Below are 22,609 nucleotides of genomic sequence, written 5' to 3' on the forward strand. Positions count from 1 at the left end.
TGTTCATTTTTCTTATTTCTCTGATTTCTCATTTCTCATTTCCGTCTTTTCTCCTTTTCCATTTTTGTCATTTCTCATTTTGCACATCTATCCTTTGATTTTGCACATTTCGTTTTTCATTTCTCTCTTTTCTCATTTTTCTCTTTTCTCATTCTTCTTATTTCTAATTTTTCTCTTTTCTCGTTTTTCTCATTTCTCATTTCGCACGTCGCCTCTGTCGTTTCGCACGTATCGTTTCTCATTTCACATATCGCATTTCTCATTGCGCCCATCTCGTTTCTTATTTCGTACATTTTGTTTCGCAGTTCTCATTTTTCTTAATCCTTAAATCTCATTTTTCTTATTTCGCATAATTCGTTTCCGATTTCGCAGATTTTGTTTCTTTCTCATTTGATAAATCTATTTTCTCAATTCTCATTTCTGATTTTTCTCATTTCGCACGTCGTATTTATCGTTTTGCACATCTCAGTTCTCAATTGGTACAACTCATCTCTCATTTTATACATCTCGTTTCCCATTTCGCACATCTCATGTCGCATTTCACACATCTTTTTTCTCATTTCGCACATATCAGTTCCCATTTCGTCCATCCCATTTCCCAATTCTCATTTTTCTCAGTTTTCTTATATCTTCCAATTTCTCATTTCGAATTTCTCATTACGCACGTCGCATTTATGATTTACATTCGCAACTTATTATTTCGCACACTTCAGTTGTCATTTTGCGCATATTATTTACGAATTCTCATTTCGTGTCTCGTTTCTCATTTCGAATATCTCGTTTCTTATTTCTCATTTTTCCCATTTCTCATTTTTCTCATTTCCCACGTCTCGTTTCTCATTTCGTACATCCCATTTTTCATTTCACATATCGTATTTCTCATGTCGCATATCTTATTTCTCATTGCGCCCATCTCGTTTCTCATTTCGCACATTTCACTTCTCAATTGTTATTTTTCTCAGTCCTCAAATCTCATTTTTCTCATTTCGCACACGTTCTATCCCGTTTCGCATATTTGATTATTATTTTATCTCTTTCTCACTTCACAAATTTGTTTTCTCAACTCTCATTTTCTCATTTCTCATTTTTTCCATTTCTCGTTTGTCTCATTTTTAGTTTTTCATTTCTGATTTTTCTCATTTTTCTTATTTATTATATATTCCAGTTCCGCATTTAGCAGATCGCATTTCTCATTTCAGCCATCGTATTTATGATTTCGCAAATCTCATGTCGCATTTTACACATCCTTTCTCTCATTTTGCACATATCAGTTCTCAGTTCGCACATCCCAATCCTCATTTCGCATGTCTCGTTTCCCATTTCTTATATCTCATTTTCTTATTCTCATTTTTCTTATCTCTTCTAATTTCTCATTTCGCACATCGCATTTCTCATTACGCACGTCGCATTTATCATTTCGCATATCTCGTTTGTCATTTCGCACAGCTCGTCTCTCGTTTCGCACATCTCAGTTCTCATTCCGCACATCCCAGTTCTCATTTCGCACGTTTCGTGTTTAATTTCGCGCAACTTGTCTCTTAGTTAGCACATCACGTTTCACGTTTGTCTCTCATTTTTTTTTTTTTCTCATTTCACATTTTTCATTTCGCATTTCTCATAAGATGTTGAACAAAAAAATATAATTAATAGTTTTTATTCCACAAGTGTTCCAGCCGTCAAATTCATTCTTTTAAATTAGATAAACTCATAATAATCGCATTCCCTGATTCATTATTATCGGAATGTACTGTTACTGACGCACTCAGCGTACAATTTCAATGTTCGTTCCCAATATATGTACTATATTCGATAACAGTGAACCCACTCGTGATACCATTACTGAATATATATCACCGTGGTAGCTAATTTGTAAAGTGAAAACAACTAACAATTTACGTTACAAATTTACCTGGCGTTATTTGTCAACGTAAAATTTATTGCTTACGAAAAAACAGTATATATACGTTTCGGTCTTTTAAAATTTCTCGGTTGAACTGGATACAAAGCACGGGTGTGGTTTAACTCCGAATTAAAATTTTTCCAAATTTTAACGAAAACAGTGAATAATTTGTCAAAATATCTCATCCGGGGCTATGCAAAGCTGATATCAAATCTCCTTCGAGATTTCAGGGATTTAGTGTAATAAATTGCTCACTTTGCTATTCATCATATCCCGCAATTATTTAGTTGGCAATCGGTCAGAAGAACGTGCAGAGCATCCAAAAACGTCAGCTTCGACATCTTTTGGAAGTATTTTACAGTCCCACATCAAGCGTAAAATGACAATATTGATTTGTATGGGGTGTCTTTATATATACCGACACAATCAATGTGTATTAAAAGACTTGACCAGCAAGTTGAACTGTGTCTGTGACGGGCTTTATTAACAGCAATGAATGCCTCTTCGAATAAATTGAAGATTGTCACTTATCCATATTTCAGGTTCTGGTATAATTTATCGTTCGAACGCTGCTCCTGTCATTAGGTTAACAAAGAAAATTAAGGTAACATGACCTTATTTTACAAATGTTGTATTGAACGCATCATTGATTAATGTATTTTGTATTTATCTACGTTCACAACTATAAATCCTGTACTACAGTCTATTAACGGTACAGATAGCGCAAATTTATTGTTACTGCGGATTGAATGCACATTTTGATAAAAAATGCTCGTCGCCCACTATCTCTATCAAATTCGGATAATTCCTCCCCTCTGCAGGCGTGTTTCGATCAGCAAACACAAGCAAATAATCGCCATGGCGATTTAAAAAACAGAAAAAGCGAACTCATTTCGTGCTCGGTCTTTTCAATTGATATGTATAGCGCGTGCAGGTGGCAGAAAAAAGAAACCGTGAATTGAAAAAAGGCAGTCGGCTTTAAACAAATATGAGCTCCAAATTGCGACAACACTTTTTTACCGGTAATTAGGGTCCGAACAAAGCCTTTATTGCTCTAGATTGTGGTACAAATATTTGCTTACTTTGCCGTATTTTTACGGACACGCTATCGCTTTATTAGGATATCGGCAGAAGCCGATTCGGCTGCTTATAGACCCTGTATACTAGCATTTTCCTTTTTATATTTTTAGCCGTCTTCGAAAAAAATTGCATTCTGCGATAATAGCCTATTCAAGTTTGATCGCCTCTCTATTTCATTACGGCAGATGTTGTACAAAAGAGCACCGGATTAGAATTTTGAAGATAGACAAACAAGTGGAACGACGATCGATACTTCGTCAACCAATAAACGAATATGCTAGTCCAATTTCCATTCTAATCGAATTTTCGGATTATGAAGGACTTGCGTGGGCTTGCTTAATATCCTCGCGACAATTTTTCAAGGTAGATTCGGCTTTCTTGGGAAATTTTCCTTCTGTCGTTGTGGCTCGCTAAGAGAGGGTATTTTACTGAAGGGGAAAGTACAAAGTCGGCAACTAGGTTCATTGTTTCTGGTTTGGCTTTTGAGGGCTGTGATTGTAGTGGAGGCGTCTTGTATGAATCCATTAAAACGTACATAATTGCATTACTTAGGAATTTATTAGTTCAGTGGTTTAATCTTCCATTTTCATTTTAAATAATGACAATGAAATTTCGTGCGCCAAGAGTCGTGCCAAACATTAAGTAATTACATCGAAAAAGTTTCAGCGATAAACAAAACGTTCCGACCAAGCATCGTCAGCAGTTTTTCTCACAAATGATTAATTAGTTGCTTAGCTTTAAAGTTATATTAATCGGACATCCTACCGTATAACATCACTAGATTCTCTAATAAATAAACGTACAAGTCAATATAATTTTGTAATATCAACAATTACAGACCCATCTCAGTCAATAAAATCTTTCACGAATGAACTATACTCCGTTTACCGAATAGATGGAGCAGGATTATAAATCTGGAACGATCCGTGGGAATGGTTGTGGCGTACGTCAGTGATGCGCCTTGAGCTACGAACGTTTATGTAGGATCAAATTTATTTCCGCTAAACGAATGACCTGTATTTTTGTGTTCGGTAAGATGGCACCCCACTGACTGTGTTATCAAACGGTCCAGTTTTCGTCGACTGCCCTCTCTGGAAGTAAAAGTACAATTGCGTTGCGTGTGGTGGAATTGTGTGAAGTGGAAAGTCTGGTAAATTGCCAGATATATAGGTGGCAATTACGCGAAATCTTTAATGATCCCTGGGGCTTTTTCACATATCTGTGTTGGGAAGGTATATTTTAAATTCTCTTCTTCCCCGATAGGTTATGTCGCGTAAACGAAGACTTTGTTGTGTTTACGACAAGTCATTCTCGCTAAGTTGCTGCTTTTGACGTACAGTAAAAGACTGACGAGGGGCATTTTAACGGAAAATAACTCGCAGTTTAGTATAACGTATGTACAATTATTATTATCCGCAACATATTGCAATTGGTTGCAGCTGTCGCTACCAGTACCTTGGTAATCCATCACAATTTCCCCTTCGATTGCTACTTTAGAGTCTAATCACACAATAAGGGCGATAAATTGATTACTCATTCGCATGGCTAAGTACTCAACTCTGTCGTAAATTAATCTTATATTTACATCTTTAGCATTATTAATCAATAAGCTTGCAACAGTTCCCCTTCGACAGGAAAAAAATAGAACGCTAAGTTCGACAAAATTTCGCATTTATAGGTATTACAATTATATAGAGTTGCGATGTAGTTTCCCCACGGTCGGATTACTATTATCTTGTGATATAATAACAACACGGATTACGCCATTGTGGTTACATAGTCGAGTTTAGGATAGTTTCAGAACCCTTTACATTATACATAGGATAATTATTTGCTGGTAAAATGCTTTTTGGATTTGATTGCATTTGGATCCTAGTCTTTAGATTTATCCGATCTTGCATTGATTTACTAACTACTATAACTTTCAGTGCCTTGCTGAAACGCAAACGATTAAATTTATTATTTCCTAAAATTTAACTTCCTCGCAGATGCCACAAGCACTTTACACAACTCTGCACAGAATCACATTTGAATGTTCAGAAACAATGCAATAACCGAAATCTGCATTAAATAGAGGTGTAAACATGCTGTTAATGCAAAGCACTAAGTCGCAATTATTTGCTACTACTCTTAAAAACCAGATGGCGACATGAAAAAAAAACCTGCGGTGTTCTATTTCCGCTGTATAATGTTTCCACATTTCAAAATCGAGTCCCGAGTAATTGGATTTAATGGGGAGTTAAATGGCTAGGGGGTAATTTTTAGAAACATGAAAGATCAAAACGGAAATAGATAGAGAGCATACTTACTACTGCCTGAATAAATACGTAATGAAGAGGAAAAACAGGGGTGAAGAAGAATCAATAACTGACTATGATTAGTAGTTGCATTCGTATGAACACGAAAATTGTATACAAGAAATTTCTTAAACCAGTAGCAATTGGAAAATACTTACGAAGATTCATGATAAAAAATTATAATTGATTACAGTTCTAATGGATAAGGGTAAATAATAGATGGGTCACTAATATTAAGTAAATGCTGTTTCTTTTATTAAGCCTCCATTATTCACCTTGACACTAGACCTACCTTTTTTTCAAATGAAACTTTCCAGAACTTTCTATCCATGTCCTCAATCAACTCATTTCTGCAACTTCAGTCTGCAGAAGTCCCAATATTTCATCTACTCGTTTCTAAATGTTGTAGAACTTCTTCTTAAAAGAAAATTTAGACTCGCGAAATTTGTTTCTAATCTCCTTCTATTCGTTCTAAATGAAAATTTCTAGGATATTAGTGTTTTAATTCTTCCTGACGATCCTGATATTCTATTCCATCTAATTCTCTGTCGTTCGGCTACATTAATTCTATAGATCACATCCCTAACATCAATGTCAAAATCGATGAGATTTTTCGTCCAAGTTCTTTTCGTTTTTAACACTTGTTTTCTAATTCCAGCTACATTCTTGATTTTTCTCTCTTCTAGAGATTATGGATTTGTTCTAGAATCTCATTTGGGTCGTCAAGTATTCAAAACTTCAAGAAAATTTACGTTTAGAATCTGTTCTTGATCACCAACCCTGATCTGCATTGCTTCAGTTCACTAGAATAACTTCCCTCTTAATACAATATTCTAGAACTTTCACGAAACTTGTAATCTTACTTCTTGAGTTTTAAACCTGTTCTGTGGTCGAAATGCCACAATTAAATCTCTTATACTAATTGACATTTTCAAGGGTACCTTCTTTTTTTACTCTTCTCCATCCTTTCTAGATCACGATCTTGCCGTTTCTTTTTTCCAATTCTATATCTTTCAATATCAATAATTTCAAAAACTAGAGTGCCAAAACTATTATTAAAACCTGTCTGTTTTCAGTGTACATTAATTTTAATTTTAATATTGTCCCTCCAATTTTTTTTTCGATTCTTCTTTGTTCTCGAATTTATTAATCACCTTGGAGCTATACTGGGTGCCTGGAAAATGGCGGATTAACTCTCCGCTACGCTCTTGACAATCACCTGGTGAGTCTCAGAAAAATAGTAAAAAATTTCTTTCTCAGATTTGGCCATGTCTAATTACTACTTCAGTTAGAATGTACAAAGATATTGTTCTATTTTTGGAAAATTTTGACCTGACCTGTTTTTGAGTTAATTTTAGTACCTCGCTTTTTTTAAATTTAAAACAATCTTGAGGTTTTAGGTATACCTGTTTGGAAAAAATTTGAAAGTGCTTTTAAACCTCTAGTGTCTTGCCAAAATCGGTCATATTTTAGCAGGTACTAGCCCCGCCCACCCGCCCTCTATTTTCTTAGCGGGTGTATCACTCGCCAAAATCGATTTTATTTTAGCAGGTACTAAGCCCGCCCTCCCGCCCTCTATTTTCTTAGGGACATCTCATTTGCCAAAATCAGTCTTATCTTAGCAGGTACTAGCCCCACCCACCTACCCTCTTTTCTCTTGGAGGGTATGTCGTTTACCAAAATCGCTCTTATTTTAACAGGTACTAACCCCGCCCACCCACGCTCTCTTTTTTTACCGGGCATGTCATTTGCCAAAATCAGTTTTACCTTAGCAAGTACTAATGATTAACTTTTACAAAATCATGAAGAATTTTTTTATTATTTTTTGTGACTCCTGAAACCCCAGTACATAACGTATGTTTTCCAGATACCCAGTATAGATGTGTTCTAGAATTTCGTTTCACGTTTGCAATGGTCTAGAACTGCATGGAAATTTACGTATTCATTCCTTTCGTCAATCTGTGTTATATTGTTCTACTTTCTTCTTGATAAATTATTCTAAAACTTTTATGAAATTTGTACATTATTTCTTTTTTGAACTTGAATCTTGTACTGTGGTCGAGAATCTTCTATTAATTCTGTTGCTCTAATTGAAAGTTTTTATTATCTGTTCTCCAGGCTTTGATATTTTTATTTCATCTAATTCTATATTTATCAATTCCATTAATTCTATAAATCGCATTCCTAACTTATTATCTATTTGGTTTTTCCTGCCCATTTTATTCATTCTTAACAGCTGGAATTTTTTCGATTTTTCTCTGTTTTAAAGGTACATAGGTTTGTTCTAAAATTCCGTTTCAATCTGCTCTATATTGTTTCAGTTCGTTAGAATAACTTCCTTCTTCTTAAATCTTCTATAACTTTCATGAAACTTGTATGTAATCTTATTTCTTGAGTTTTAATCCTGTTATGTGGTCTAAATTCTTCTATTAAATCTGCCTACCCTTATTGAAGTTTTCAAGGATATCTTCGTTTTTGAATCTTCTTCATCCCTCATTCTATCTAGATCACGATCTTGCTGTTTCATTTTATCTAATTATGTATGTTTTCATATCAATAATTTCATAACTACATTTCTACACCAGGCAATTTTTTAGTGTGCCCACATTCATTTCAATTCTACAATTTTCTTTCAATCCCAACTAGTTCTTCGATTCCTTTAGTGAGCCTCCATTATTCACCTTGACACTAGACCTAGCTTTTTTCAAATTAAACTTTCCAGAACTTTCTCCTCATGTCTTCAATCAACTCATTTCTGAAACTTCAGTCTTCGGTCCTCTACAGAAGTCCCAATATTTCAGTCTACTCGTTTCTAAATGTTCTAGAATTTCTTCTTAAAAGAAAATTTAGACTCGCAAAATTTGCATCTAATCTCCTTATATTCATTCTAAATGAAACTTTCTAGGATATTAGTGTTTCAACTCTTCTGCAGGCTTTCTAACGCACATTACTATAGATCACATTCCTAACACCAATGTCAAAATCGATGAGATTTTTCGTTCAAGTTCTTTTCGTTTTTAACGCTTGCTTTCTAATTCTAACTACGTTCTTGATTTTTCTCTCTTCTAGAGATTAGGGATTTGTTCTAGAATCTCGTTTGGGTCTTCAAGTGTTCTAGAACTTCAAGAAAATTTACGAAAGTGCTTTGGAGCCTCTAGTGTCTTGCCAAAATCGGTCATATTTTAACAGGTACTAGCCCCGCCCGCCCGCCCTCCATTTTCTTAGCGGGTATATCACTTGCCAAAATCGATTTTATTTTAGCAGGTACTAAGCCCGCCCTCCCGCCCTTTATTTTCTTAGGGGCATCTCATTTGCCAAAATCAGTCTTATCTTAGCAGGCACTAGCCCCACCCACCCACCCTCTCTTCTCTTGTAGGGTATGTCATTTGCCAAAATCGCTCTTATTCTATCAGGTACTAACCCCGCCCACCCACCCTCTCTTTTTTACAGGACATGTCATTTGCCAAAATCAGTTTTACCTTAGCAAGTGCTAATGATTAACTTTTACAAAATCCTAAAGAATTTTTTTATTATTTTTTGGGACTCCTGAAATCCCAGTACATGACGTATATTTTCCAGATACCCAGTGTAGATGTGTTCTAGAATTTCGTTTCATATTTGCAATGGTCTAGAACTTCATGGAAAATTACTTATTCATTCCTTTCGTCAATCTGTTTTATATTGTTCTACTTTCTTCTTGATAAATTGTTCTAGAACTTTTATGAAATTTGTACATAATTTCTTTTTTGAACTTCAATCTTGTACTGTGGTCGAGAATCTTCTATTAATTCTGTGGCTCTATTTATCAATTCCTAACTTATTATCTATTTGGTTTTTCGTGCCCATTTTATTCACTCTTAACACCTGGAATTTTTTCGATTTTTCTCTATTCTAGAGGTACATAGGTTTGTTCTAAAATTTCGTTTCAATCTACTTTATATTGTTTCAGTTCACCAGAATTACTTCCTTATTATTAAATATTCTACAACTTTCACAAAACTTGTATGTAATCTTATTTCCTGAGTTTTAATCCTGTTTTGTGATCTAAATTCTTCAATTAAATCCGCTACCCTTATTGAAGTTTTTAAGGATATCTTGTTTTATGAATCTTCTTCATCCCTGATTCTTTCTAGATCACGATCTTACTGTTTATTTGTGTATAATATTTCTTGAGCCTTAATCCTGGACTACGGTCGAAAATTTTCTATTAATTCCGTTATCCTAATTAAACTTTTTTATTAATTGTTCTCCAGGCTTTGATATTCAATTTCTTCTACTTCTATGTTTATCAATTCCATTAATTCTATAAATCGTATCCCCAACACCAGCGTTATTTCCGATGTGGTTTTTCGTGCCCATAATTTTCTTTGTTAACACCTAGACTTCAATACAACTTAATTTTTAGATTTTTCTCTCTTCTAGAGTTACATAGATTTGTTCTAAAATCTTGTTTCAGTTCTCAGATGTTCCAAAACTTTATAAAAATTTACGTTTTGAATATTTTCGTGATAACAATCTGTTCTACATTGTTTCAGTTCATCAGAAGAACTTCCTCCATACTCATAAAATATTCTAGAACTTTCACGAAACTTGTTGTAATCTTATTTTTGAGTTTTAATCCTATTCTGTGGTTGAAATTCTGCCTTAAATCCGTTACCCTTATTGAAATTTTCAAGGATATCTTCCTTTTTACTCTTCTTCGTCGTTTATTCTTTCTAGATCACGGTCTTGCTGTCTCATTTTTTCTAATTATGTACCTTTTAATATCAAAAATTTCATAACTAGATTCCTAACACCGGTGTTAACACCAGGCTGTTTTTTAGTGTACATTAATTTCAATTCTAACATTTTTCTTTCAATTCTAACTAGTTTTTCGATTCTTCTCTGTCTTCGAGTTTAATCATCACCTTGGAGATATACAGATTTGTTCTAGAATCTCGTTACAGATTTTTAATATTCTAGAACTGCATGGAAAATTACGTTTTCAACACTTTCTTGATAGTCAATCTGTTTTACATTGTTTCAGTTCACCATGATAACTTTCTTCTTGATAAAATATTATAGAACTTGCACGAAATTTGTATATAATCTGTTTCTTGAGTTTTAATTCTGTACTGTAGTCGAAAATATCTTCTATTAATTCTGTCACTCTATTTGAATTTTTTTATCATATCTTCCCCATATTCCACTTCATCTAATTCTATAACTCGTATTCCCAACATCGGTGTTATTACCAATGTGATTTTCCGTGCGCATTGCCTTCATTTTTAACATCTGGACTTCAATACAAGCTACTTTTACATGGATTTGTTTCAGAATCTTGCTTGAGTTCAAATGTTCTAGGACTTCGTGAAAATCACTTACCAAGGTAAGACTGAACAATATTAAAAGTAGTCACTGGAATGAAGAGGGGGTGGGTGGGCGGGGCTATTGCTTGCTTATAAAACTGTAAAATTCAGCCCCGCCCACCGGTTTTCTCCATTCCTCTGACTTATTTTATTTATTGTAAAATGGGAATTGAATTCTATTTTGACAAGCGATAGAATCTAAGTATTAAAACAAGGTCAAAAGGTTAATGATTAATTTGTGGATTTATTTTAAAATTACTGATCCATATAGGGAAATTGAGAAAAAAACAGAATTTTTTTTCTGACAACTCTAAATTTTTTTATGATGATTTTAAAATTGATTTTTTTTGAACTGAAAACAAATTTTTGAAAAAATTACACTAGTTGTTTTAAGCCACAGAATTAGAAATTTCTTTCCGAAAATTCTAAATTCTTTTATGGTGATCTTAAATTTTTTTCAACTGAATTGAGCTTTCAAAATTATTTCGAAAAAATTTCGATTGTTGTTGAGTCAAGGCATTCAATTTTCTTGAAAACAAAAATTTCGTAGTGAAAAATTAATAATTAGATTTACGATCTTTGGGTTTAAAGGTAATAATTAACAGTATTACGAGTAGTTACTAGAATTAAGAGGAGGTGGGTGGGCGGGGCTATTGCTTGCTTATAAAAGTATCTGTGAGAAAAAGTTAAACTTAGCCCCGCCCAACCACCCGTTTTTTTCTTTTGAAATAAGAAATGCGTTTTTATAGCAAATAGTGTAATAAAAAAAAATAGGATTAGCGTTTTTTTTTCTTTTTAATAGCCCAGGTTCTATTAGTTTCTTGCTACTTTACAGAAGAACATATAATTAACTCCGCCCACTGAGTGATTCATTGTATCTGAACGAAAGGTTGATTTTACACAGATGAATATAAATAAAATCGTTAAAATGGAAATAAGGCAGGTGGGCGGGGCTATCACTTGTCAATATAAGACTGAACAATATTAAGAGTAGTTATTGGAATGAAGAGAGGGTGGGTGGGCGGGGCGACTGCTTGCTTATAAAAGTCTCTGTAAGGAAAGGTTAAACTTAGCCCCGCCCTCCCACCCGTTCCTTTTTTCTTCTGAAATAAGAAATGCATTTTATGTAGCCAATAGTATAACAAAAAAATACGTTTAGCGGTCTGTCTTCTCTTTTTAGCAGCCTAGGTTCTGTTAGTTGCTTGCCACTTTACAGAAACGCCTATAATTAACTCCGCCCACTTACTCCGCCTTCATTTTAGTGATTCATTGTATCTGAATGAAGTGTGGATTTTGTACTGATGAATAGAAATACAATCGTTAAAATGAGAATAGGGTGGGTGGGTGGAGCTACTACTGGTAAGATAATACTGATTTTAGCAAATAACACCTTAGAAAAAAATAAAGGGCGGGTGGGCGGGGTATCACTTGCCAAGATTAGACTGAACAATATTTAGAGTAGTCACTGGAATGAAGAGGGGGTGGGTGGGCGGGGCTACTGCTTGCTTGTTAAAGACTCAGTAAGAAAAAGTTCAATTAGCCCCGCCCACCCACCCGATTTTTTTCCCTTCTAAAAGAAGAAATGCATTTTTGACAGCCTAGGTTCTAGTAGTTTCTTGCCACTTTACAGAAGAACTTATAATTAACTCAGCCTACTTTTTAGTAATTCATTGTACATATTTGAATTAAATGTGGATCTTATACTGATGAACAGAAATAAAATCGCTAAAATAAGAATAGCGCGGGTAGGTGGGGATAATACCTGCTAAGATAAGACTGATTTTGGCAAATAACACTCTCTAAAAAAATGGAGGGCGGGTGGGCGGGGCTATCACTTGCCAAGATAAGACTAAACAATATTTAGAGTAGTTACTGGAATGATTAGGGGGTGGGTGGGCGGTAATACTGCTCTTTTCTCCATTCCAGTGACTTCTTTTATTTTTTGTGAAATGGGAATTGAATTTTATTTTTACAAACGGTAGAATCGAAGATTTAAAACAAAGTCAAATGATTAATGTGTGGATTTATTTAAATTTACAGATTCATATAGGGAAACTGAGAAAATTCTGACCTGACCTGACCTAACCTGTTCTACATTGTTCCATTTAACTAGAATAACTTCCTGATTCATATAATGTTCTAGAACTTTCAGGAAATTTGTTTTTAAACTTCTTTTTGAGTTTTAATCCTATACTGTAGTCGAAATTCCTACACTTTTTTTGACCATTTGCCACCGTTTTTTATTCTTTATATTTTAATTCCATCGGATTCATAAATTACATTCCTAGCACCAGTGTTACCACCTACAGGTTAACAATCCTAACTACTTTTTTTAGTTGGTAATTCTATGTTAGTGCCCTTTTTCCCAGCGTCTTAGTTTCAAAAACCTTAACTCATCTTGAAGAATTGCTGGTCCAAATGGGCTTGGAAGAGAGCATCATCAAATTAACCCATGTTTGCATAATACAGAAAATTTTTCAGCTCAACGGCCAATTTTTTTCAACATTATGAAGTTGCCAATTGTTATAGCTAGGGCTTTCTTGGGCATTTGAAAAAGATTTTTCACAATCAGTTTAATACTACAGGATTTTATTAATGATTCTAACGGCGTAGTTGGCCATGGATTTCAAAAATCCCCATTCGCTGAAATTATGCCTCATTTTAACAGTTCTCACTTGTCACTAATGTCATTTGTAACCTGTCATTTAAAGTAATCGTTTTTATTGTTTTAAAGTTTTTGAAGTGTAAATTACAGTAATTCTCGTTGATCCAAGCTCAAAACAATAGTTTTCAAAACCCTTGGTGCTTCTGTACGAAAATTTTGTTTTTGTGAGAAGAAGTGAAAACCGCGAAAATGGTTTATTCTGTTGAACAAGACATTTTCATTGTTATGTCTTCTTATCATAATGAGACCTTCGTAAACGAAGAGTGGGGAGTGTCAACAACGGAAAGTGGAAGACTTTTAGTATCTGAGGAAGTTGTTGATGATTTGAGACGACTCGAGCAAAATGCGCAAAAATCTTTTGACAAAATTTGCTCAGCTGTGAGGAGTTCCTGTTGCAACATGAAATTGAACAATGGGTATTGACGGAAGGATTACAGAACAATTTTGAAATTAAAAAGAGAGTGAACATGTACCTTGAACCTTATTTTTAATAAAATATGGAGCGAGCATTTAGGCAACCAGTTATACAGATGCGTGTGGTCTTTTTCATGCAACCTTGGGGATTTAGTAATGTCTAAAACTGAGAGGCGGCACGTTTTCATGACCTACTTCGACACTATAATCATCATTTTTAGAAACCCTGTAGTATCAGAAATTACAATAGTAGTAATTATAATAAAAATGAACTATACAAGGGCCAGAAAAGACAGAGTTGGCTACAATTCCTAATCCTTCAGTCGCCACGGAGTTAGAAACAATTTTCAACGTTTTCGTCACAAAGTGTTTACGTATTTAAGGGCGAGAAAATGTGAAATCTGTTGTTTTCTTTCTGGTCAGAGAAGAAGTAACGGAGGAGCCGCAGGTAGCGTGTGGATTAGGAAATTTGCTCGAGTATACACCGCGTTGCGTTATTCTATATTGTTTAGTGTTATTTTTGGCACGAATTTTCGTCGCGTTAAGCGATACATTTTAATATTTTCTCGCCGACAAAAGTGATACCACAGGGACTATTATTATTCCAATCAAAAGTTAAAGGAACCCGCACGAAATCGCTCAATAAGGTGTCAATCAAGTTGACTGATGAAGTATAGCGACCTCAATCAGTAAATCTGAGATACAGATCTTACTGCAACCGGTATTTTTTCGAGGAGAAAGTTGTGAGTTTCCTTCCCGCATAATGTGCCATCGATAATTTAAGTAAATTTCGTCCAAACAAGTAAAAACGTTTCTGGCCACGGAAAGAGGTAGAAGTAATTTTTCATTTTCATTTTGAGGAGCAGCGACAGCGTATGAGTGCGTAGGGAGTTACGTTATAAAAACTACTACCTCCTTTTGTCGGAATCTCCTGTGTGTAATAACGTCAACAACACACGTAACGGACTTTAAAAACTTACACGTATTATTTTTATGGCTTTTTAAAATTTTTTTATTGCGCGAACATATTTCTAAAAGTTTGAAAATAATTTTCAAAGTCGCGCAAGAATTTCAAGTAGCTATAAACACGTATTTTGTCGAGAGGTTTTTAAATATTGTGTTAATGTTTACGGCAATGTTTTATTTTCGGCGTGGCGTTGTAATTACTACATATTGCGGCAGAGGAGCTATGCAGTTTGTTTTTGATGATGGTGGATAATTTAGTTTATGTGGCTAAGCAATGTTAACGGGTTACAAGCCCGCCGGAAAATTTCCATGAAACATTTAAGAAGCAATTAATTTGGTTAAAGTACTGAGATAAGTGGAGTAAAGGGTACTTTGTATAATAGAGACAACATGAATGCTATAAAATAACAATAGATAGTCGACCCTATACGGATATCTTATAGACACTCTCCCGACTATTCTGTCGTCAACAAGTCTTAAAATGTCACAACCACTCTTATTTTTTGTGAAATGGGACCCCCAAGATGTCATGTTAAACTTGCGAAATAAATATCCTTTATCCAAATATTCCTTTTTGCGACTAGGCAATATCCCGAGTATCAAAGAATAACAATGCGTTCCGCAAAAATAATTTCCTCAAGACTGGACTATTACGCCATAATTGACACAAACCTTCACCCTCATTCAGAGATAATTCTTAAAACAACGATCATGAATATTCCAAATCAACCAACGACTTCGAGAAAGTACTTCATTATGTTGATCTTATATCATGATTATTCTCAAAGATGTAATAAGTTATTTTGTCATAAAACAAACACTCCTCCATTTCTACATCCCTAAATGTACACCCGTTGTTTTGATAATTTAGACTAAGGAAAATGGATTTGAAAATATCTTTCAAGAACAGCGTAGATTGCGAAAAGAAGTGGATCGATTTACACTCCGTTATTGATGGCCATCATCGTCTGAAGCTCTACACAGCGCCAACTCAATGGAAAATCCTACCGAGAAGAGTATCTTGATGCATTAAACTTTCACCTACTGTGCTGAGTTATAATTAACCAAAAACCTGTACAAACTCTTAACCAACTCGAAAAAACGAAGAAGTTGTGCTCTAATGGATTATAAACAATGAATGGCACGGGTGAAGCCAAACATCTAATACGATTTTCTCTTCGGTTTATTGCTTATTTGATACATCTACAAAGATACTTGTCGTAAAGAAATACTTCGATTTCTCAATTTCTATTTGAGAGCTTTCAGTTTATAGCCATAAATTAGAACAGGTTGTCTACGATTACTTGAAAAACTACCATTTTATGACTGAACTCACTTACCCACTTGAGCGTAAACTCAGCAACGTTTGGATTAGCGCTGCATTACATTCATCAAAATTGATTTAAGCTCCACCAGAAGTTACTAAAGTGCATAACGGAAGCTTTTTTATAATTTCGAGGTTAATCGCATCATTTAAATATGAGTTCGAAAACATCTCAGATTTGGAGTATGCACTCATTATATTTCTAGCCACAGCGTCTTAAATTAAATATGCTTTTGACGTGTTTCCTGATTTATAGGACAATCGAGATCTGAATATTGATTTTATACCTTTTTTTTAGTCATAAAGCCTGCGACAACTTTAGTGGTCCTTTCAGTCGGTCAAATATACTTATTGAAGGGTTTCTCGGTTTTATTATTTGAATTTATTATCTTGTCTTTATGCCACTGATTTCTTTTTTATTATTATGAATATGGTTTCTCGTTTATGCATTCTAAAACAATATTGTTTATCTTGAAAGCTTTGCCATCATGTAACCCCACAGTAAAACCGGAACATGATTATTAACTTGCTGTTTATATTTGGTCCGGCGCGGAGTGCGGGGAAATCGGGTGAACACTCAAACAAATAAAGTGTAAAAAAAGTTTAGTTTTTTTCGAAATTCTTGATACCTATTTTATAAATTTTCAATGGCGTTTACAAAAAAAAAGTGAGGAGACGTCATTAAATTATGGTTAGTATTTTACACGATACTCGTAACGATAATATAAAATTTAGTAGTAGTATAATAGCTACTTTCTTGTTTTCTCTACGTTTCACGACCCCTAGTGTACTAAAAAGTTGTACTTGGATTTCCTGTGTCTGTCGTGTGGCTGTGTCGATTTTTATTAGACATAATTTTCGAAACTACTGTATCGATTGTCATCAAATTTTACATTTATTTTAGGAGCATCGTATAAATAGTAAAACGCTAACCACCCGATCAACAATTTGATGACATCCTCGCAAATGTTTTTTAGTAAAGGCCATTTAAATGTTACAAAATAACATACTACTCTGCTTGTGGTTTATGATTCTACCTTCATTTTACATTTTTTATTGTTTAAACAGTCTCCTTCTTTCGACATATAATGCAAACCTCCATAAGCATAGAAATGGTCCAGTAGATGAAAGGTCCGGGGATCAATGCCGGGCCGCAATTTTTTTATTAATCGTTCTATTTTTCCAAAAAATGTGAGAAGACAATATTGTCATTATTAGTATTACATAGCACCTGTTCAAATTGATATAAGTATCTATACTAAAATGGTGATGACGTCATAACAAAATTTTCTTATGGAAAACTCACTAGAAACATACGTATACTTCTTTACGTGTAGTTTAACAGTCAATACATAGCTTTATTTCATGATTCAACATTAATTAATTATTTATATGGAATATACTGGGTGTCTGAAAAATAGCAGATTAACTGTTCAGTACGTTATGTACGGGGGTTTCGGGAGTCCCAAAAAAATTAACAAAAAAACTGTTATTTTTCATTAATAAATAAACCAAAAAAAAACATTTAATAAGACATTTATAAATTATAAACAAAAGAAGAATCCATTAACACAATCAACTAAACACTAGAGAAGATGTTCAAAATTCCTTGTGCATTAAGTAAGTTCGTAATTTTTCCAAATTTTGATCATTTTTTGAAAAAGTTAGTATTAGCTAAGATAAAAACTGATTTTGGCAATGACACACCCTCTAAGAAAAGGGAGGGTGGGTGGGCGGGGCTAGTAGCTGCCAAGGTAAGACTGATTTTGGCAAATGAGGTATCCTCTAAGAAAAGAGAAAGCGGGTGGGCGGGGCTACTACTACTACTTAAGATATGACTGATATCATTTGCCAAAATAAGTCTTATCTTAGCAAATGCAAGTACCACCCACCCACCCTCTATTTTCTTAAAGGATATATTATTTGCCAAAATCAGTCTTATTTTCATACGTGTTAGCCCACCCACCTTCTATTTTCTTACAGGGCATATATAGGGCGAGTGGATGGGACTAGTACTTGCTAAGATAAGACTGATTTTGGCAAAATGATATCCTCTGTAAGAAAATAGAGGGCGAGTGGGCGGGGCTAGTACTTCCTAAATGTGACTGATTTTGGCAAATGATATATCCTCTAAGAAACGACAAGGCGGGTGGGCGGGGCTACTACTACTACTACTTAAGATATGACTGATATCATTTGCCAAAATATGTCTTATCTTAGAAAATACAAGTACCACCCACCCACCCTTTATTTTCTTAAAAGTTATATTATTTGCCAAAATCAGTCTTATTATCATAAGTGTTACCCCACCCACCCTCTATTTACAGGGCATATAAAGGGCGAGTAGATGGGGCTAGTACTTGCTAAGATAAGACTAATTTTCGCAAAACGATATCCTCTGTGAAAAAATAGAGGGCGGGTGGGCGGGGCTAGTACTTCCTAAAATACGACCGATTTTGGCAAACGACATACACTCTAGGAAAAAAAAGGTGGGTGGGCGGGGCTAGTACCTGCTATGTTAAGAGTGATTTTGGCAAATGATATATTTTCTAAGAAACGAGTGGGTGGGTGGGCGGGGCCAGTACCTGCTAGATAAGACTGATTTTGGCAAATGAAATTTCTCTATGCAAAGAGAGAGCGGGTGGGTGGGGTTAGCACCTGCGAAGATAAGAGTGATTTTGGCAAATGAGATATCCTCTAGGAAAAGAGAGGGCGGGCTGTTTGGGCTAGTACCTGCTAAGATAAGGCTGATTTTGGCAAATGACGTATTCTCTAAGAAAGGAAAAGGCGGGTGGGCGGGGCTACTACCTGCTAATATACGGCTGATTTTGGCAAATGAAATATCCTTTAAGAAACGAGAGGGTGGGTGGGTCGGGGTCAGTACCTGCTAAGATAAGACTGATTTTGGCAGATGAAATATCTTCTAAGAAACGAGAGGGTGGGTGGGCGGGGCCAGTACCTGCTAAGATAAGACTGATTTTGGCCGATCAAATTTCTCTAAGCAAATGGAGGGTGGGTGGGCGGGGCTAGTACCTGGGAAGATAAGAGTGATTTTGGCAAATGAGATACCCTCTAAGAAAAGAGAGGGGGGGGTGGGCGGGTCGAGATCCTGTTAAGATTAGGCTGATTTTGGCAAATGACGTATTGTCTAAGAAATTTAATTGAATTATTATCAGAAAAGACACTAGAGGCTCCAAAACACTTTCGAATTCTTTCCAAGCAGGAACACGTAGAACCTAAAGTTTGTTTTAAATTTCTCAAAAAAAAAAAACGGTGTAATTAATTAACTCAAAAACAGGTTAGGTCAAAATTTTCCGAAAATAGAACACCAAAGTCTCCCAAAATTTAAGTAGTTTACAAAAAAAATCCGTGGGTTCTTAAAATAATACACCATGGGTATCCCGAATTAAAAAAAAACTCTGCGGCACTCAAGACTTTTTCAAATTCATAAAAAATAGAACACAAAGATGTGAAAAATTTTTTTCAAGTTCATCCAGCTACAAAACACCAGATTCCTTTAAATTTATCCGAAAATAAAACACCACGGGACCTACAATTAACTGCGAACATTTTAAATATAAGGTACTATTTTTCCCAGACCCACCAGTTAAGAGCGTGGCGGAGAGTGAATCCGCCATATTCCAGCCGCCCGATTTAGTCCTCTTAAAAAAAGAAAAATTTGCCTAGTGAATACGAAATTAGTCTTTATGTATATGTTGGATAGTAAACTTTTCAAAATTTTTGTGACGTAAAGGAATCTCATTTATCATGAGCATGAGTAATAATAATTATAATTAATACTAGCGGCTAATAAACATGGTGAATGTGAAAGTCTAATTCGCAGTAACCGTCACCACTGTCGGTCTTACTACTGGCGACTGGCTACTTTCATATTTTCTCGACGTGTCATGACCCCTATAATTAAATTTTCGACTGTACTGTACTTTATTAAATCACTATAAATTTCAAGTTAAACTAGCACAAATAAATTTTTAGAATGTGTCATCAAATTTTCAAAATACAAATAATAACTGATGTTCATGATAACCTTAAAAGCACAATTGATTTCATAGTTTCAAACCTAAATTATGAAATTTGCTTCCATAATTTTAAATTTTTTTCTAAAAATCTATGTGCAGAAGGTTAAAAATAGGATTGACGTTATCAAATTTTTGGTCGGGATGAACGGACAAATTTGGGCTATGTATATCATGCTATGGCCTATGGCATATGTACTTACTGTGTTATTTTATAGTACTTAAATACCTTTATTACCGTAATATAATCCTACCTTTATAGCTAGAGTCCTTTCTTCATGTCGTTGGCCTAAATCATCACATGTAGTAATTTTTAAACTGACCAACATAAATTTTAATGCATTTTGATATACTTTTTGAACTTATTTGGAAAAACCGGTGGGGATAATACATATTTCCAAGTTAAAAAAATTAATAGAATGTGGGTACAAAAGATTGTGCATCAAGTTGCAACAACTTTTTGATACGTAGACAACCAAGAATTCATATCGTGGACAACTTGATGTACGAGATTTTATAATCACTAACTTTCTATAGCTTTCTTAATAATTGAAACAGTAGGTTAATTTGAAAGCTGCTGTTTACAATTTTTGTAGCTAAACATTAGTTAAAGCTTAACAAACTTTTGTTTATTTAATTAAATTGTGTTAGTGTTTTTGTGGTGTTGTTAAAATTTTGGGAATAAAATAAGTTGGTAACGGTCGAGGGCAATGGTATAAGTATATCCTCGCCATCAGTCGAAAGGTGTAGAAAGTTTCGATATATTTATAACTCACCTGATGCCTTCGAAGTGACAAACACCCCACAAAGGAAAAGCATTACGGTCGACTTTATAGGAAAATTCACCATTTTCATGATCAATCTTGTGAATTATTCAGCAACCATCCCCCCACCCTTATGCATCCTGAAACAAGAAAATTAAATTAATCTCGTGGTACGAGGAGATTTTTAGGACGGCGGTTTTAATCTCAGTGTTTATAAAATGTTCGATTTTATTGGCAAACAATTTTTGATTGAATCAAATAGCGAAATTTATTTGAAATCTGACTGCATCCGTCAGGATTTACTTTTTGATTACATTTGTATGCCGTTTCCTTAGCAGAAATCCAAAGAAAGAATTTATATGACATAATAAAAACGAAACTATTTGCGCGAACACATTTTCGAAGAGAGCGGCACAATATATGTTGAATCGTAATAATAACATACAGAACACATACACACGCATACTATTCTCTTACAGCCTGTAAAATAAGGCTAAATCCTCGCATAAAGTATAGGGAATCTACCTATATGGTTGTTTCCACCTGCTTAGCACTGCACAAATTTATTTGAAATTCAAGAACATAGAGCTTACAGACTTTCACATTTGTAATACGATCACGGTTAGGTACACAAAATAAGCAAAGCCGTAATCCTTTTTCGGCTTTAGCTTAGAAACGTCTTTAATCATTGTCCTGACAGTACGAATCAACAAAAAGACGGACCAATTCATAATACTGTATTAGGTACGACAAAAAATTGTTTAGCTTTCACAAACACATTCTTCGGGACCATTTGCAGAATTTAATTAGAGTTAGTGGACCTAATACATTATGGGACCCGTTTTTCTGCGCACTTGGTCCGGTAATTTCGTCAGAAAATACTTTTTACTCCTTTGTATCAACATTGCTTGTTAGCGGAGTGTTTGTCGCTTTACAAAAAGAATTCCAATTGTGTTTTTTTTTAAACGATTTTAATGTTAAAAATAATTCTCTTTGTATGAAATTTGCTCCTTTATAATAACGAGAGCCGACTCGCTTCAATTTAAGACGTTTTCTCGTCATTTTATCTTCTACCTCTGCCGCCTGTTGATAATTGATGGAAAATATATTCAAATTTGTTTCGGCGCTTTTGCACGCGTACTGGTAATCTACTTCGCATATGTGTAAAATGCGATTTATTTTCTTTTCGATTCTATGACGTTCGGCCTCATCCATTTCTCCATGACTGAAATTCGGTTATGGCTTTTTCTTATTCGCACGATAAATACATTTACAGAAACAAATGTAGTATAAAAAGTATTATGTTGAAAAGTCTATTTCACCTCGCCCGCAGAAAAGAAAAATTACTTTCTAATGTAAAAGTTTTACCTTTAAAATAACTTCCTCCAACTTTTACGTTTTTATACCTCATTAGAGATTGTTGATATTTACATTCTAAATCTGCCGCGCGGGCTACAAACTTGTTTTACTAAGGTTCATTTTAATCTACTTTACGCTTTAAATATCAAAGATCGGGCTAGACAAACAACCATTATTTCTATATTTTGCTAACCCGTTTTAATCATAATTAAAACACACTAATATTGCTCCTAGTAATGTGTATTCTAACGCTGAATAACCGCAGGTGTTGGAATCCGCGAAACGTTGAAATTCGCATATTTCCACCTATAACGACAGATTTATCGCACTATGCGGAATATACATTTATATACAACACACTTAATTGAATTAAATTACTAATCACCGCGCTTTATTAATTACTTATCGGCTCGATTAATGTTATCTCTGTAGTAACTTAGTCTGTTTTTAATTGC

General features: G+C 34.6%; 1 protein-coding gene across 1 annotated transcript in view; it reads right to left on the minus strand.

Moving 5' to 3' along the window:
- Window positions 1-22,609, minus strand: part of LOC135141916 (uncharacterized) — a 265,878-nt gene that overhangs the window by 110,946 nt on the left and 132,323 nt on the right. Inside the window, exon 3 of the mRNA XM_064073505.1 lies at window positions 20,808-20,935. Coding sequence (XP_063929575.1) covers window positions 20,808-20,886 — 79 coding nt within the window. The 5' untranslated portion in view covers window positions 20,887-20,935. The remainder of the gene's footprint in view (window positions 1-20,807; window positions 20,936-22,609) is intronic.

The sequence above is a fragment of the Zophobas morio genome, unplaced genomic scaffold (assembly GCF_036711695.1).
Source record: "Zophobas morio isolate AGI-343-1 ecotype UQ-CSIRO unplaced genomic scaffold, CSIRO_AGI_Zmor_V1 ptg000044l, whole genome shotgun sequence".
NCBI lineage: Eukaryota > Metazoa > Arthropoda > Insecta > Coleoptera > Tenebrionidae > Zophobas > Zophobas morio.